Consider the following 17,241-nt stretch of genomic DNA (forward strand, 5'->3'; position numbering starts at 1 on the left):
TTAGTGCTTAAGAACTAGAAAATAAAATTATCAATAAACTGAAAGAAAAATTGATGAGAGTTGTCTTTTCCAATGACTGAAGAGTGTAAGATACATGGAAAAGTAAATGAGTTCAAAAAACTAGACTTGATGATCAAAGGTGAAATCAGCAAGAAGAATAAGTAATTTGGAGCTTTTTGTCTTAAGTGGTGTACAGTAGCTGATTTTTTACCTTCAAATCATCCCTGTTTCTCATTTGTCTTGGGCATTTCTTCAGCAAGAATATAAAGGAGAGCATGTGAAAGCGTAAAAAGAGGTTTAAAGAGCCGCTGTAGGCTTGAGGCCTAAAGACTTTCTCCGACTGTTTATCAGCATATTCTCATGCTATTCTGGACTCCCACGCAGCTCCTATGCCAACTAATCTTCTTTTGCATTCTCTGGAAGCACAGTACATGGAGGAACTTGGCAGTGCTGTAGGAGACAAGGAGCCATTCTGCCCTAGATTTCCCTTCTGAGTAGTTTTATTTCTGAATATTTTCATAAACCATACAATAAAATGTGGTACTTCACAGAGATCATTGATAAGTATTGTTGAGTACCCACAAGGTAATAATAATAATAATAATAACATTTATTAAGTGCTTACTATGTGCAAAGCACAGTTCTAAGCACTAGAGAGGTTACAAGGTGATCAGGTTGTCCCATGGGAGGCTCACAGTCTTCATCCCCATTTTACAGATGAGGTAACTGAGGCCCAGAGAAGTGAAGTGACTTGCCCAAAGTCACACAGCTGACAAGTGGTGGAGCTGGGATTTGAACCCATGACCTCTGACTCACAAGCCCGGGCTCTTTCCACTGAGCCATGCTGCTTCTCGTACATGAGGTACATGATACTACATCAGGCCCTTGGAGTGATTGATCCAGAATGTGTTTAATACTGGCGTAGAGACTTTTTCTTTTGATGTTAATCAGCCTAGTTGACTGTACATGTAACAAAATCAACACTGGCTGCCCTTATCTTTAGGTCATCTTAGATTAGGCCTTGGGCAGACATGATCTTGGCAGGAAGTCATGGCCATCGGTAGGGCCACTGAGAACGACAAAGGTCCGATGGTATGTCTGCCGGGATCTACAAGCAGGGATGAGGTGCACTGCGCAGGTGCCTTCACAGGCTCTTCCTCAACAAATGAAGTGGCCAAGGAAATGACAAAAGATTTCAAAGATGCCACCATTATCAGGTGGAAAGGGGAAGAGAACTGTAGATGAAAACTCTCTTTCGGCGCTCTTCATTGTGGGCAAGATCTTAGCCAGAGTCCTCCTGGACCCCCTATTGAAGAATGTCCTTTAACCAGGTTTTTCCAAAAGTTCAGTGCAGCTTCAGTTCACAATTTAGGAGAAGCAGAGTGGCTTAGTGGAAAGAACATAGGCTTGGGAGTCAGAGGTCGTGGGTTCTAATCCCAGCTCTGCCACTTATCAGCTGTGTGACTTTGGGCAAGTCACTTAACTTCTCTGGGCCTCAGTTACCTCATCTGTAAAATGGAGATTAAGACTGTGAGCCCCATGTGGGATAACCTGATTACCTTGCATCTCCCCTAGCACTTAGAACAGTGCTTGGCACATAGTAAGTGCTTAACAAATACTATCATTATTAGGGAAGCAGTTTGGCTTAGTGGAAAGAGCATGGGGTTGGGAGTTAGCTGGTCAGAGTGAGAGATTTTGTATCTATCCTTGCGTATAACACAGTGCCTAGCACATAGGAAGCCTTAACAAATGCCATCATTATTATTTATTATTTAATTTGACCCATCAGATGTGAATGCTAATGCGTGTCAGGTTCAGGAGAATTTTAGGGGAGCAACAGCAAGTTTATACATGGTAGTTGTAGATTAAGGACACAATCCCTTTCCCATATGGGGCTCACAGTCTAAGTAGGGATTGTGTCTAACCTGATTTTCTTAAATCCACCCCAGCGCTTAGAACAGTGCTTGACTCACAGTTAGCACTTAAGTACCATTACTATTATTATTACTATTATGTTGCTATATTTTGGGAGGTGAATAGAGCATGGAACTAGTTTGGCATCAAGCTTTTCGCTAAGCTGTTGGTACAAACTTCTTTGTGAATGTAAGATTTAGACTTACCACAGAGACTACATCCAGTGCCTAGAACATTTTCCTTCAGTATTATCTGTAGGCCACACTTCATGTCAAATGGTAAAACCAGGATCACAAACAAGAAGACTACACCACTGCTATTCTCCAAGAACTCAAGTTAGGTTTGCAGACCCTCCAAAAGGAAAGGACGGGCTGCCTCAGAAGGAGACCTAGGTATTCCTAATCATAGTTGTTAAAAAAAAAAAAAATCCTCCAAACTCTTTTCCATGTGTATAGTGAGATTTGTAGTGGTACCGGTTTGGCAGAGCTAGGGTCAAAACCCATGTGATCCCCTGGTGCACGATAGATTGAAAATGATAATGGTGATGATTTCATATTATGTCCTGTTTTGTAACTCCAGCATCCTGCCATATCTGTATTGACTGGTGGGGTGCATCTCCAGTTACAAACTTTTCCTAGATGAGCGTGCAGTCCACTCAAGTGCATCAACTTACTAGTGTATTTCTCCCCATTTTGCTGGGGGAAATGGGAGACAAAGTAAATGAGATTCATCCAGATTCTTCCAGGCCTAGACAGTCCAAATTCATAGCCTATTCTCTGGCCCGAGCCAGTTCTGTTTCCATTGTTGTAGTGGTAGTAGTAGTGGTATTAAGCACTTACCATTTGCAGAGCAGTGTACTAAGTGCTGGAAGAGAATTCATGGGTAGGAATTGGACATGGTCTTGGGGAGAAGGGGAGGAAGGATTGGAGACTGGCATGTCAGGAGTGATGAAACATTAAAACACAACATAAAAGAAATACAGTAAATAGGCTCTAAGTCTCAGCAGGAATGGAGGAGTTTGGGAGCAGAGACCCTCGATGGTGGGGAGGGAGACATTAGTTACTCTTCCAGCGTACTTTCCCTTTAGTACTCTCCCACGCTACCAGCTTCCCACGGGAGCATGTCAGGAGCAGAGACCTTCCGTGGTGGGGAGGAAGACGATGGTTACTCTTTCAGTGTATTTTCCCTTCAGGACTCTCCCACGCTACCGCTTCCCATGCCCTGATAAACTCATTTTCTGTGATTTTCCTGCTCCTGACGCTAGTCTTCTGGCAGATATGTAGACTCTCTCCCCAGATCATGCTGGGCAGGTTAGAGATGTTCACACATCAGCGGAAGAGAGGGAATTGGTGTCTTTAAAGTGCAGCAATGTCTTCAATAAATTATCATAATTTCTTTACAATTTATCTACATTTCATTTCTTCACTAACAGTCATTTTTGTACAGGTATTTTATATTTCATTTATTTTATGTGAAATACTAAATCACCTGCTTCTTTTTTTATGGTATTTATTAAGTGCTTACTATGTGCCAGGCACTGTACTAAGCACTGGAGTAGATACAAGACAGGTTGGACATAGTCCATGTCCCACGTGGGCTCACAGTATTAATCTTTTACAGATGGGGTAACTGAGGTACAAAGAAGTGAAGTGACTTGCCCAAGGTCACACAGCAGGCAAGTATGTCCTGCTTAAGACTGTGAGCTCCATGTGAGACAGGGTCTGTGTCAGACCTAATCAACTTGTATCCACCCCAGTGCTTGATCAGTGTTTGATATACAGTAAGCACTTAACAAGTACAGTAAAACAAAAACAAACAAATGGTGGGTCCTGGAGTAGAACCCAGGTTCTTCGGACTCCCAGGCCCACGGGAGGTGTTCTTTCCACTAGGCCACACTGTTTCTCATATGCAATTGTATTCTGCTATTTCATAATCTAAAATCAGTTCCAAATTTTCTGGCAGTTTTTAAGCTAAAGGAAATTATTGCTTGTGGTCAAACTAAATGATTCTGCAGAAGGCATTTGCAAATCTTCTGTTTTTAGCACCTCACAATCACTAATATGTGCCCAAAGGCACTTATTTTAGATTGAAACCTATGACGCGGTTTCTAAGGATGCCGACTCCCATTCATACTTCATGCTGCTGCCCGGATTATCTTTGTCCAGAAACACTCTGGGCATATCACTCCCCTCCTCAAAAATCTCCAGTGGCTACCAATCAAGCTGCGCATCAGGCAGAAACTCCTCACCCTGGGCTTCAAGGTTGTCCATCACCTCGCCCCCTCCTACCTCACCTCCCTTCTCTCCTTCTACAGCCCAGTCCTCACCCTCCGCTCCTCCACCGCTGATCTCCTCACCGTACCTCGCTCTCGCCTGTCCCGCCATCAACCCCCGGCCCACGTCATCCCCCGGGCCTGGAATGCCCTCCCTCTGCCCATCTGCCAAGCTAGCTCTCTTCCTCCCTTCCAGGCCCTGCTGAGAGCTCACCTCCTCCAGGAGGCCTTCCCAGACTGAGCCCCTTCCTTCCTCTCCCCCTCGTACACCTCTCCATCCCCCTCATCTTACCTCCTTCCCTTCCCCACAGCACCTGTATATATGTATATATGTTTGTACATATTTTTTACTCTATTTATGTATTTATTTATTTTATTTGTACATATCTATTCTATTTTATTTTGTTAGTATGTTTGGTTTTGTTCTCTGTCTCCCCCTTTTAGACTGTGAGCCCACTGTCGGGTAGGGACTGTCTCTATTTGTTACCAATTTGTACTTCCCAAGTGCTTAGTACAGTGCTCTGCACATAGTAAGCGCTCAATAAATACGATTGATGATGATGATGATGAAAAGTCTCAAGACGCAGGACTTTGATGTAGAATATCAGAGAGGTTTGTTAAGGTCTCTTCTACTTCCATGGTAAACAATAGTTTATTTATCCCCCCTGTGTCAGTAAACCAAATTGGACTTTGAGTTTGGGAAGAAAGTCTGAGCAGAGCCTGGCAAACATCAAATTCATTTAGAACAGTGCTTTGCACATAGTAAGCGCTTAACAAATACCGTCATTATTATTTAACCCAGGGAGACTGCCCTAGTGTGCCCCTCTGACCTGGGAATTCTGAGCCCTGAATTCCAGTACCAAACGTCATCATCATCACTGTCACAAGCATTGTCGAGCACTTTCCCCATGCAGGACAAGGAGACAATAAAGACAGTTGGGAAAAAGCTATGGGACAGCACTTAAAAAATACCGTGATTATTATTATCATTAAGGACCCTAACCTTCAAGCTCACAGTCTAAAATGATGGAGAGAAAATTTCAGCATTCAAAAGGTTTAACATTTTCCCCCCCAAATTTCTAAAGGCTTAATAAATGAACACGCATTCACAGATTCTCTGCCTTTCCAGGGACCCATTTCCTCATAATATTGGATGTTTGTTCTCTTTCCAGCTGTTAGATTAGAAAGACACCAAATTATGATAACACTTGATTCTTCGACGGCATCCACTTTTCAGTGGCTCCTAAAGGGCTTTTCCGATTTTAACCCTCAAAGCCATCTTAAACTTTGCTGTTTTATCAATGGAGAAATTAAACTTGAGAGGTTAAATCTGGTGAAGGTAGCACATAAGTTTTTAATATCAGTCACAGAAAACTGAATCCTGACTCGAGGCTCCTGAGGAAATCAATAGACCAGTGTTTCTCAGGTACACCACTGAAAGATTTCCGAGACACACCTAGGTAGAGGCAGAACAGCACTGGTGGAGACTGTCTCACAGAGAGGGAGAGATAGTGAATTAATTTAAAACTACTGCAGCTGTATTTCACTGGTTTCCGTTAGGCTTTCATTGGAGCACAGTTTTAAAGAGTTGCAGGCCCAGCAAAATTTTCTTTGATGCCACTGGTCTAGACTGCTGTCTTGCCAGAACGCTTTGTACTTAACAAGCCTCGGCAATATTACAAAGAAGGGATTATTTTTTTCTACAGCTGGGACCCTGACAGCCACCTGGAACCACAGAGGGGGCTTGGAAAGGGCTGTTTTGCACCACCACAGGTTGCGTTGCTGAAATTGTTTAAGCCAAAAAGAAAAACCACACCTTTGCTGAATGGCAAAACGATCATTCATCACCTGATTGTATGGGGTAGTCACACTGTGAGATGAACTGTGAGATTGAGCTGGAACCTGCGGGAGTCCATCAGAGCAAACAGTCAGGAGCCCAACTGGATGGCTTAAACAATGGAAAATAATCCTGACTCAACCCAGGATGAGAGACAGCCATTATGAAGTCAGAGGAAAGAAAAACCTGGAACCTCATTCTCCGGGCACCTTTTGAAAGTGCAGTGCCAGGAGCAATAAAAACTTGTTTCTTTTCCTTGACTCTCCCCCTGCCCCCACACCCACACACCTTTCCTCCAGCTCCCTGTCGTAGCAGATGAAAGATCTGGACAGTATCCCACACTCTGGAGAATGTAGAAAAATAAAGCAGATTGAAAAGAAACATGTGAAAGAAACAAAGATGAAATTCCTCCTCTAGTATATGAAGGACAGGCAGGCAAAGAATTGAGTTGGAAGATTTTGTGGATCTTGGGAGTTACAGTCTGCTAGACTGTAAGCTCATTATGGGCAGGGAATATGTCTTCTAATTGTTGTACTCTCCCAAGCACTTAGTAAAATGCTTGCTGCACATAGTAAGTGCTCAGAGCATACTGATGATGATGATTTCAGTGCTCACATTCTCCTTTAGGCATATTTTGGGGTGTCTTTGCACACTGATGGTGGTCAGTGAGAGAGCCAGAAAGCCATAGCACTTAATTTTATTGGCCAGTCCCATTTTGCACTCCTTGGGTCAGAGTTCACTTGGCCCTGCGTGGTGCTTTGCTCCTTCAGATGCAACTGACTTGGAATGGTTGGAAGTAGCAGCTGTAGTTCAGAGCAAGATGGGTGGGCGGGGGGAGAAGAGAGTGTGCTCCAAGGGGGAAAGAGGGTGTGATCCAGAGAAATATGTCTTCAGGAGGCCAAGAAGACCCATGAGCTTAAGAGGTGCCAGGTCGTTAAGGGGATCCTGGTGTTTGAACACCAACAGCTGAATCCCATGCCAGGACCAGGGGTGAATATTCTTGGGTTGTTGTGGGGGCAGGGAGGATCTGGGTGGACCAGTTTCATTCATGCTGAAGAAAGACCCCTTATTTAATAATAATGGTATTTGTTAAGCACTTACTATGTGCAAAGCACTGTTCTAAGCACTGGGAGGATACAAGGTGATCAGGTTGTCCCACGTGGGGCTCACAGTCTTAATCCCCATTTTACAGATGAGGCAACTGAGGCACAGAGAAGTTAAATGACTTGCCCAAAGTCACACAGCTGACAATTGGCAGAGCTGGCATTTGAACCCATGATCTCTGACTCCAAAGCCTGGGCTCTTTCCACTGAGCCACGCTACTTCTCTGATTTAATGACTGATTCTTCATGCTTCATAATGAGAGGTTCAGTGGGTGCCTTTAATACCCTTACTAGAATCCGCATGGGTGTTATTTTATAGCTTTTGCTCCCTATACCAATCAATCAGTGGTATTTATTGAACACTTCCTATGAGCAGAGCACTATACTAAGTGCTTGGAGTAGTACAATGCAACCAAATTAGCAGCCAGGTTCCCAGAAACAGGAGCTTTGATACCAAACCTTTGGGACAGATGACCAGCTGGTTTTATTCAAAATCAGCTCTGAATTCTCTACAGAGGGGAATGAGTATGAACCAATAATAATCTGGCTCAATGTGATTTAGTAACATATTGGCTACAGATGGCGGTAAATAGCTGGTAGTCTATACTTGCACATATCAAGTGCTGTTCCTTGAAAATAAAATCAAACAGTTTTTATATGAGGTAATAATAACTGTGGCATTTGTTAAATGCTTACTATGTGCCAAGCAGTGGGGTCCATACAAGCAAATTGGGTTGGACACAGTCCCTGTCCCATATGGGGCTCACAGTCTCAATCTTCAGGTCCTCTGACTCTCAAGCCAATGCTCTTTCCACTAGGCCATGCTGCTTCTCTGGTCAGGCAGCATAACCTATTGGAAATCTGTTGCCCTGGGAGATATAGCCCTACTCCAGGGCTGTCAACCATTGTCATTTTCACTGTATCTGTGTTTACTGACTGTCCACAGTGTGCAGTTTTAAAAGGAGTTGGGGAAAATATATGGCTTACTAAATGGAAAGCTAGAGATGCTAGTTAGAGGACCCATATCTAAACATTAGAATGGATGTCAGAAAGGGCCCGCTATTTCCGTCTCCACCGTCGGAGACAGAATTCTCTGTTGGAGTATCCTTTGAGCTGAAGTAGTAATGACATTTCCTGTGGTCCTCTGAAAGCCAGTATGCCAAGTAAACTGACAAAGTGGCATCTGCCATCTAGGAGATTGCTCTGTAAGAAGAGCAAAGGAGCCAACTTAGTAAGCACTCAATAAATGCAATTGAATGAAAGAATGAAAGTTCTGTTTGACAAGGACCATGCTTCTGTGACAGAAGAATGCATCACCTGTGACTAATTTCTCTGCTCTCCACCCTACTCTCCCTCACTTCAGTGTCACCCATGCACTTAAGTCTGAACCCCCTAAGCACTTTGAGACTCACCCTATCCCTGCTTGCACTAATGCACCTATATACATAGCCTTATGTTCTGATGGTCCCGCCATCAACCCCCGGCCCACGTCATCCCCCGGGCCTGGAATGCCCTCCCTCTTCCCATCTGCCAAGCTAGCTCTCTTCCTCCCTTCAAGGCCCTATTGAGAGCTCACCTCCTCCAGGAGGCCTTCCCAGACTGAGCCCCTTCCTTCCTCTCCCCCTCGTCCCCCCTCCATCCCCGCCTTCTTACCTCCTTCCCTTCCCCACAGCACCTGTATATATGTATATATGTTTGTACATATTTATTACTCTAGTTATTTTACTTGTACATGTCTAGTCTATTTTATTTTGTTAGTATGTTTGGTTTTGTTCTCTGTCTTCCCCTTTTAGACTGTGAGCCCACTGTTGGGTAGGGACTGTCTCTATATGTTGCCAATTTGTACTTCCCAAGCGCTTAGTACAGTGCTCTGCACATAGTAAGCGTTCAATAAATACGATTGATGATGATGATGGTGTTTTCCCTACCTGTAATTTATTTAAATGTCTGTCTCTCCCACTAGATTGTAACTTTGTTTTCAATCAGTTGTATGTATTGAGTGCTTATTGTGTACAGGGCACTGTACTAGCATAGGGATTGGCTCTATCGACTCCATTGTACTTTCTCAAGTGCTTAGTACGATGCTTCGCTCACAGATTGTGCTCAATCAATACCACTGACTGATTGAAGAATGCCATGTTAAGGGCTGGGTTGCTGTAGACATTTACCCTCACTTTAGGTAGGCCCTATCCCTCCATTCCTTCTGTTTCCTCCCTTCTCCCTGTTTCCACCTCTCCCAATAACCCTTATAGCTGCTCTGTCTCCAAACCTTCTACCTGCTATCCCTTTCTCCCTTTGCTCTCTTTGTCCTTCTTTCCACTGTTTTTTTCCCTTCCACCATTTCTTTCGCCTTTCTCTTTCCTTCCCTTCAGGTAATATGATGCTCGGGTTTCTCATTAAGTCAACGTGATCGTTAGCAATGGCCTTTTAACTTTTACAGCTGGGAGATAATGGACTATAAATTTTCTACTTGTTATTAGTAAAATAGAAGGTATTCCTAACAATGGAAAGATGCCATTAAAGTTAGCAGATGTTGCCTGAAGGGGAGTAAAGTTGCGAAGTCCTGGATCAGGGTGATGGTTTTCATGTGGGGCTGATGGGGGCCCTTGGGGCTTGGTGCCAATTCTCCATAATAATCATTGTGGTATACGTGCCAAGCACTGTACTAAATGCTAGGGTAGAAACAAAAGAATCAGGTCCTATGTGAGCTTCACATTCTAAGTAGGAGGGAGAACAGGGTTTTGATCCCCATTTTTCAAATGAGGGAACTGAAGCACAGAGACGTTTGACTTATCCAAGGTCACTCAGCAGGTAAGTGGAAGAGCTGGGTTTAGAACCCAAGTCCTCTGACTGTAGACTGTAAGCTCATGATAGGCAGGGAATGTGTTATCTGCCAAACTACCTCTCTTCCTCCCTTCACAGCCCTACTGAGAGCTCACCTCCTCCAGCAGGCCTTCCCAGACTGAGCCCCCTTTTTTTCTCTCCTCCTCCCCATCCCCCCGCCCTACATCCTTCCCCTCCCCACAGCACTTGTATATATTTGTACAGATTTATTACTCTATTTATTTCACTTGTACATATTTACTACTCTATTTATTTTGTTAATGATGTGCATATAGCTATAATTCTGTTTATTCTGACGGTTTTGACACCTGTCTACATGTTTTGTTTTGTTGTCTGTCTCCCTCTTCTAGACTGTGAGCCTGTTGTTGGGTAGGGACCGTCTCTATATGTTGCCGACTTGTACTTCCCAAGTGCTTAGTACAGTGCTCTGCACACAGTAAGCGCTCAATAAATATGATTGAATGAATGAATGTTATATTGTACTCTCCCAAGCACTTAGTACAGTGCTCTGCCCATAGTAAGTGCTTAATACGATTGACTGACTGACCGACTTTCAGGCCTGTGCTTTTTTTGTTAGACTGCATTGTGTCCTGTCAGTGCTTGGCTCTGGCAGTGGGGTGAGGAACCAACCTTAATTAACCTTTGATCCCTTCTGCTAAGTGGGGAAAAGCCTTTTTCTTAATGGCTTTTAGTGGTTGATTTTTAGTGGTTTAATTTTAATTTTAGTGGTTTGGTTATGATGACCCATTGTTAACTCTGCTACCCTTGTGAGCCCCAAGTGGGACAGGGACTGTGTATAATTTAATAATAATAATAATGATGGCATTTGCTAAGCGCTTACTATGCGCAAAGCACTGTTCTAAGTGCTGGGGAGGTTAAAACGTGATCAGGTTGTCCCACAGAGGGCTTACAGTCTCTATCCCCATTTTACAGATGAGGTAACTGAGGCACAGAGAAGTTAAGTGACTTGCCCAAACTCACACAGCTGACAGTTGGCGGAGCCGGGATTTGAAGCCAGGCACCCCTTTGGCCGGCACCCACATTTTTCTTACTCCCCTTGGTACTTGGGCCATGAAGGCCCAGATGGGAAGACTAAAATCTGGGCTCAGTGGCAGGAAGCCACATCATCCATAGGCCCGCATCCAATTTTTTCTCTCTCCCCCTTCCGCCTGGGCCATGAAGGCCTAGACGGGAGGACTCAAATTTGGACTCCGTGGCATGAAGCCACATCACTTATCTTGTATCTACATCAGTGCTTAGTATAGTGCTTGGCACATAGTAAGTGCTTAAAAATACTGAAGTAATAATAATAGTAATAATGACATCATACCACACTTCTACCATTTACTAGTAAATTTTAAGAGAGTAACATAGTATCACTGACATTTCTGAACAAAGTTCACTTTACTGGTAGGTTGTGTTTTTCTTGCCAGTTCTTCCAAACACACCTTGTTCTTCTAAGGCTTTCTTCCCCCAGACATTACAGCAACCTAATGTTTCCATCTTGTTGTACAGGTACGGAAATCTGAAGTGCCCAAACTGTGAAGAAGATGGGATCCAAAATTCATCTGAGTCCAGAATTGTGCTCCGAAAGTAAGTTTACATTTTCTCAGTCTGGGTCTTCGCACACAGTAGGCATTCAACAAATACCACCGATCCTGATTCAACAAACTTTCAGCCACAGTATAATATATCAAATGGATGTGGTCCCACAGCTCTCTTTGTCTTGGAAACCACACCGTGATTATTTCCTTGTGTTTCAGAGCCAGGCCGTTTCTGGCAACTTAGTGATTGAAACCACAGGGGACAGACAGACCATCCTCATTTTGAGACTATTAAGATGCAAATTTTCATTTTTAAGGTCAAGACAGACATTATCTTATTGATTTGAAATTCCCGTGGTCTGGTTGTTCCTTTGACCCTTTTATTCCCCCCACCTTTTTTACCATCTCCAATTTCTTTTCTCATTTTGTCAACATGCATGATTTCAAGTTGATTGCTGATTTGACAGTGGTGGGAAATTGTATTTCCTGTTGGTGATTTAATGCCTTGAGCTTCTTGGAAGGATATAATTCTGCAGTACTATGTAGTCCATTTTCTAGTTTTTTGTGGATGAAATTCTTACTTAATATGACCCAGGGGTAATTCATATCTTTGGAATTCTCTTCTGTAGTGGTAGGGAAGGTGGCAGGGACAAGAGACGAGCTGGGTTTTTATCCAAACTAAGTCATTGATTCGTTTCTGACTGTGGCTTATCTTTTTGACCCCATTGAACCTCCATAATCTTTGAGCTTTCCAAGACCAACTAAATTCATTTGTTTCTTAGGTTACCACAGAGGTGTATCAAGCATAAATGCTTACTAATAGTCAGTTGTATTTATTGAGCACTTACATTGTGCTGAGCACTGTTCTAAGCCCTTGGGAGAGTACAATATAACAAAAAACAGACACATTCCATGCCCACAGTGAGCTTACAGTCTGCAGGGAGCTTACAAGGATTATCAGGGGGCAACAAAGTGCCATGCAACATAGACCTCGGCTCCGTCTCCCATTTGCTGAACAAAGCCTGTTTTGTTCACGTGGTGTGCAGTGTGTGGAGTCTTGCATTTTTGCACTGGTTCCGGCTGCCATGGCTTTGAAAGTGAAGCAGCAGAGTAAAGCACTTTCCCCCAGTTTGCAGATCCCTCTGAGAATGTTACGTTTAGCTTGGCAAGTATAGACACAGCCTCGGACGTGGACCCTGCAACAGGAATTCAGTTATTTGAATGAATTGGGATTGAACCGATTCTGTTGACACAGTTTCTTCCAAACAACAGGAAAGCGATCTTGTGAAAACTATCGGGAACTCTTCAGTTTCCAAGTGTGTGTTTTAACCTTGGCTAGGCTCTTGGCAGAAGCAGTTCGGAAAATTATCCGTCTAGACTGCAAATGTTCATTCCATGGTAAATATTGTTTGGGAGCCAGTGGCCAGCAATTCTGCCTTGCCCGAGGGGTAGCGAAAGGGGTCAGACTGAGAAAAGCCTCCCATCATCCATAGGTTCCTGCCCCCAGCTCAGTCCTTTCTACCCTATCCAAAGCTGGTCTGTCCCCTAACTTCAGATGAAAAAACTTCATCTGGGTAGGATGGGTTGAGGTGGGAGCCCAGGAGACTGGTAGGATGGTCCTTAAAGGTGTAAACTCCCCGTTAAAAGTTTAAAAACAGGGGAATAGGGTGGAAGTTTTATGCTGTGTTCCGCATTCCCACCTCCCATTTGAGGCCACTGCCACTCAGGGATGGAGTGCAAGTTGCAAACCCTGGACAGTGATTGGTTATGGATCCCATGGGAAAAGTTCTATTAGTTGTTTGTAATGCCCCATCATAAAACTTAAGTATTATGTACTCAACAGTTGGCAGCAGTAAGGATCTGGAATTACAGGCTGTACATTTTGATGGCTTGTTTGACAGCAACTATAAGAACCACTTTACCTCCCTGGTGCCTAACTGAGCTGCAGTGTTTTCTGAGAAAGTCTGAGATTTACTCAAAGCCTGAATCAGAGGCATGATAAGTGGGAGAATTCATGAGACCTTTCATTATCCCATTCCACTTTCTAAGTATCGGGTGACAGTCTTACATTTGTCTTCCATGGAGTGAACCTGTCCTTACTTTCTAAAGCAGAATTAGGCCTCCTTACTCCCTGAGCCTCTTTCCCTGATTTGTTCTTTTCCTCCTTCCTCTAACCAGATTTTCCTGCTGTTGCTTAGGTACTTCTCTGTCTTCCTTTTTCCCTTTCCCTTCCCAGAAACGTGATTCTTTCCTCTTCCTGGCCTTACCTTCCTCCTCTTTCCCTCTACAACTTCCAACATCTTCCATACCATTATCCATTCATGTCCTCCTCTTCTTAGTCATCTTTGTTCCTAATGCTGATGCACTTGTGGAAAAGCCCCTATTTCTTTGTCATTCTAAACTGGGCTTAATGTATTAGAATAGCTACTTTGCAGTAGTAGTATTTATTAAGTATCTCCTCGTGCACAGCCTACTACTTACTATGTGGCTCTGCCCTGTTGTGATTTCAGGTGGAAAATAGGCAGAATGAGCCCATAAACTCCAAAGAATAAACATCCTGTTTGGAAGCAAATGCCTTTTGCGTAGTATAAAGAGAAAACTAACTTTGGATTGGATTGTGAGCAGAAAAATGTCCAACTGTGATTTGTTTTTCCAACATTTTTTCCTTCAGGGCCTAGACCAAGATCCACATCTTTTCTAAAATTAATGCTTCGTTCTTTTCTAAACATTGGCACCTGTAAAAGCTGTCCAGAACTGCAGGTGCTGGTCTTGTGCTCTTTATGTACTCAGATAAATGTAGACGTATGCTGCCAAACTCACTGAGATGGGTATGTTTAAGGCCTGTCGATAGTGCCCCTTCTTAGGAGGCATATGCTATTGGGAGTCCGTGAAACAATCAACTAGTGGTATTTATTGAGTGCTCACTGTGTGCAGAGCAATGTACTCAGTGCTCGGAAGAGTAAAATCTAACAGAGTTGATAGACATGTTCCCTGCCCGCCATGAGCCATGAAGTTATTGGTCCAAAACAAGAATCTTCAAATTCCATGGAATACAAGTCCACTTCCTTTTGGGATTGGGAAGTGCACTTCCTTTTAGGATCTAGCTTTCACATTGCCTGTGATGAAATGAAAGAAGTTACAATATGGGGTCGTCTGGTACTTAGAAGTTTTCAATTTTGGAACCAATTTCTGTGGACTAGAGGGGTGATCTTTGCAAGGTAGCATCCCTTCTGGTCTCTTTCCTCCATTTTGTTTGACCCTAAGCAGAACAGAAATGGCCATTAGGCATTGCTTTCTCACCGTATCTCTACTAAATATGGGATTGTTCAATAAAATATGTTGAAGATCTAACTCCTGACATATCAGCAGTTCTTCTATATTTGTCCCCACTTTGGGAACAATGTAAAAAAAAGCTTAAAACAACTGAACAATCACTGAAGTTGCAGGCGAGGAGAACTTTGGTGTCCTCTGGTCCCAAGGAGTTTTTTGAAGTAGTTCTAGGTGTCTCATATAATTAATCTGTATTTTCATCTTTTAAAGATCATGGAAATGTGAAAGCTTTTGTATTCTGTTTTCCTTCCTCTTACTGAATTTCATCACGTCTCTTGTGGGAATTTCAAGTTTGTCTCTTGCCTTAAAGTCTACATGCCATGATTCTTACAAGTTGTGTTCTTGCCATGTTCACGTAGCTGAGTGCTGCACATTTCATTCCTTGAATGATTCCTCCAAAGTCCTCAATATTGCCACCAGTTTAGAAGCAGTGATGTAAGGTCATGGAAATAGTTAGAACCCAAAGCATTGGACTCCAGACAGATTTCAAGAGAACGTGAGATGAGTTAAAGAAAGTTGGCTGTGATTCTGTGCAGTCTTGGAAACCTACAGTGGAAAGTATTTAAAATTCTCGTGGTTGGGTTACTATCAACATACATTCCAGTAAATTCAAATAAACTAGAAAGTGGTGGAAATTAGACTGGCAAAGGTGGGATAAGACTTTGAGAGGTAAAGAAAAGAACAAAGGCCAAGAGTATTTCACACACACTGAGAGGAAACGTCATGAGGGAAATCAGAAGAATTGCTCCGATCAAATGGTAACCAGAAGGAGAATTAATGGAGAAACAGAAAGCAAATGGCTAAAGAGATTCTAATAGTAATGGCCTAAAACAAATGCATAATAGATGAAGGTTAAAGGATTACGAAGGTTAAGGGAAGCAAAAAAGGGATTGCGAAGAGCTTGTGCCAAGGCTTTGCAAAGGGAAAAAGGGTGGAGGATTTGCAAATATAAGGTAACTTGGTAAAGACAACCAAGAAGTGGAGTGAATGATGTTCTGTTTTTCAGGCTGGGACAATCCTCCCTCTAAATGGTACTTGGCCGCTAGTAGAAAAAGGGAGCAAGGAAGTCTGAAAGTCTCTTCTCTGACTGTTCCATTTTCTAGGAAGATAAGTAGAAAGTTGCAAGCAACAGCATGGCTGTTTTTTCTTATGAATAGTGTGATATTAGCAAAAGTAAGGGGAAACAAAATTATTTGCCATTCATTTTCATTGTGAGTCATTGAATAGTTCCCAACATTAATAAAGTCATCATCTTCTCCTCTTGGGGTGATTAATGATGAATAGGCCCATTTCCTATAAACAAAAGGCAAGTTGGTAAGGTAAGTAAGCTTGACATAAACTTGACCTAAAGCGCTTGGTACAGTGTTTTGCACCTAGGTGCTCAATAAATACCATTAATTGATAAATTGAGGATTAGCTTGCCCAAGATGAAGTGTTTAGAGAGCCCCTTTGAGGGTGTCAGACTGCAAACTATTCAAATTGGACAAGGTCAGCTCAGCAGAGTCTGGGAATTGAGAACCTTTTGCTGTCTAACTGGAGACAAGAAAGGCATGACATAGATAACCCAGAATGTAGCCAGCGGATACGAGATCCGTGTCATTTTGAAAGGTGATGCTGATGTTGGTCCACATGGCTGGCTGAAAGCAGAAGTTTCCTGTTTGGAATGAATTCATTATGGTATTTATTAAATCCTGAAGTAGACAAACTGCTCAGATAGAGACCTTAGAGGACAGTTTGGGGACTCCAGCCTCTTACAAGCAGCTTGGCTCAGTGGAAAGAGCCCGGGCTTTGGAGTCAGAGGTCATGGGTTCAAATCCCTGCTCTGTCAATTGTCAGCTGTGTGACTTTGGGCAAGTCACTTCTCTGTGCCTCAGTTACCTCATCTGTAAAAAAATGGGGATTAAGACTGTGAGCCCCCCGTGGGACAACCTGATCACCTTGTAACCTCCCCAGCGCTTAGAACAGTGCTTTGTATATAGTAAGCGCTTAATAAATGGCATTATTATTATTATTATTATTATTATTACATGGTGCACGTAAGGGTGGCCAGTGACTGCCTTCAACAGATACCAGACTCACAGTGGGCACAGACTTGCACGTGATGGCATCACCCGGGTTACACTCCACATGCAGCATTATGTCATGACATCATCCTTACCATTTTCAGGAGGTCTGCCCAATTAATAATAATAATGGTATTTATTAACTTGCTTTGTGTCAAGCACTATTCCAAGCCCTGGGGTAGATACAAGCTAATCAGGTTGGACACAGTCCCTGTTCCACATGGGGTTCACAGTTTTACTCCCCAATTAACAGTTGAAGTAACTGAGGCACAGAGAAGTGAAGTGACTTGCCCAAGGTCACACAGCAGACAAGTGACAGAGCTGGGATTAGAAC

At 43.1% G+C, this 17,241-nt stretch overlaps 1 protein-coding gene across 3 annotated transcripts in view; it reads left to right on the top strand.

Annotated features, from left to right (window-relative positions):
• RGL1 (ral guanine nucleotide dissociation stimulator like 1) overlaps positions 1 to 17,241 on the top strand; it is a 151,843-nt gene that overhangs the window by 88,900 nt on the left and 45,702 nt on the right. For all 3 annotated transcript variants that reach the window (XM_038757773.1, XM_038757775.1, XM_038757774.1), the window contains one exon: positions 11,486 to 11,563. In XM_038757773.1, coding sequence (XP_038613701.1) covers positions 11,486 to 11,563 — 78 coding nt within the window. The remainder of the gene's footprint in view (positions 1 to 11,485; positions 11,564 to 17,241) is intronic.

This window comes from Tachyglossus aculeatus, chromosome 16 (assembly GCF_015852505.1).
Source record: "Tachyglossus aculeatus isolate mTacAcu1 chromosome 16, mTacAcu1.pri, whole genome shotgun sequence".
In the NCBI taxonomy this organism is placed as follows: Eukaryota; Metazoa; Chordata; class Mammalia; order Monotremata; family Tachyglossidae; genus Tachyglossus; species Tachyglossus aculeatus.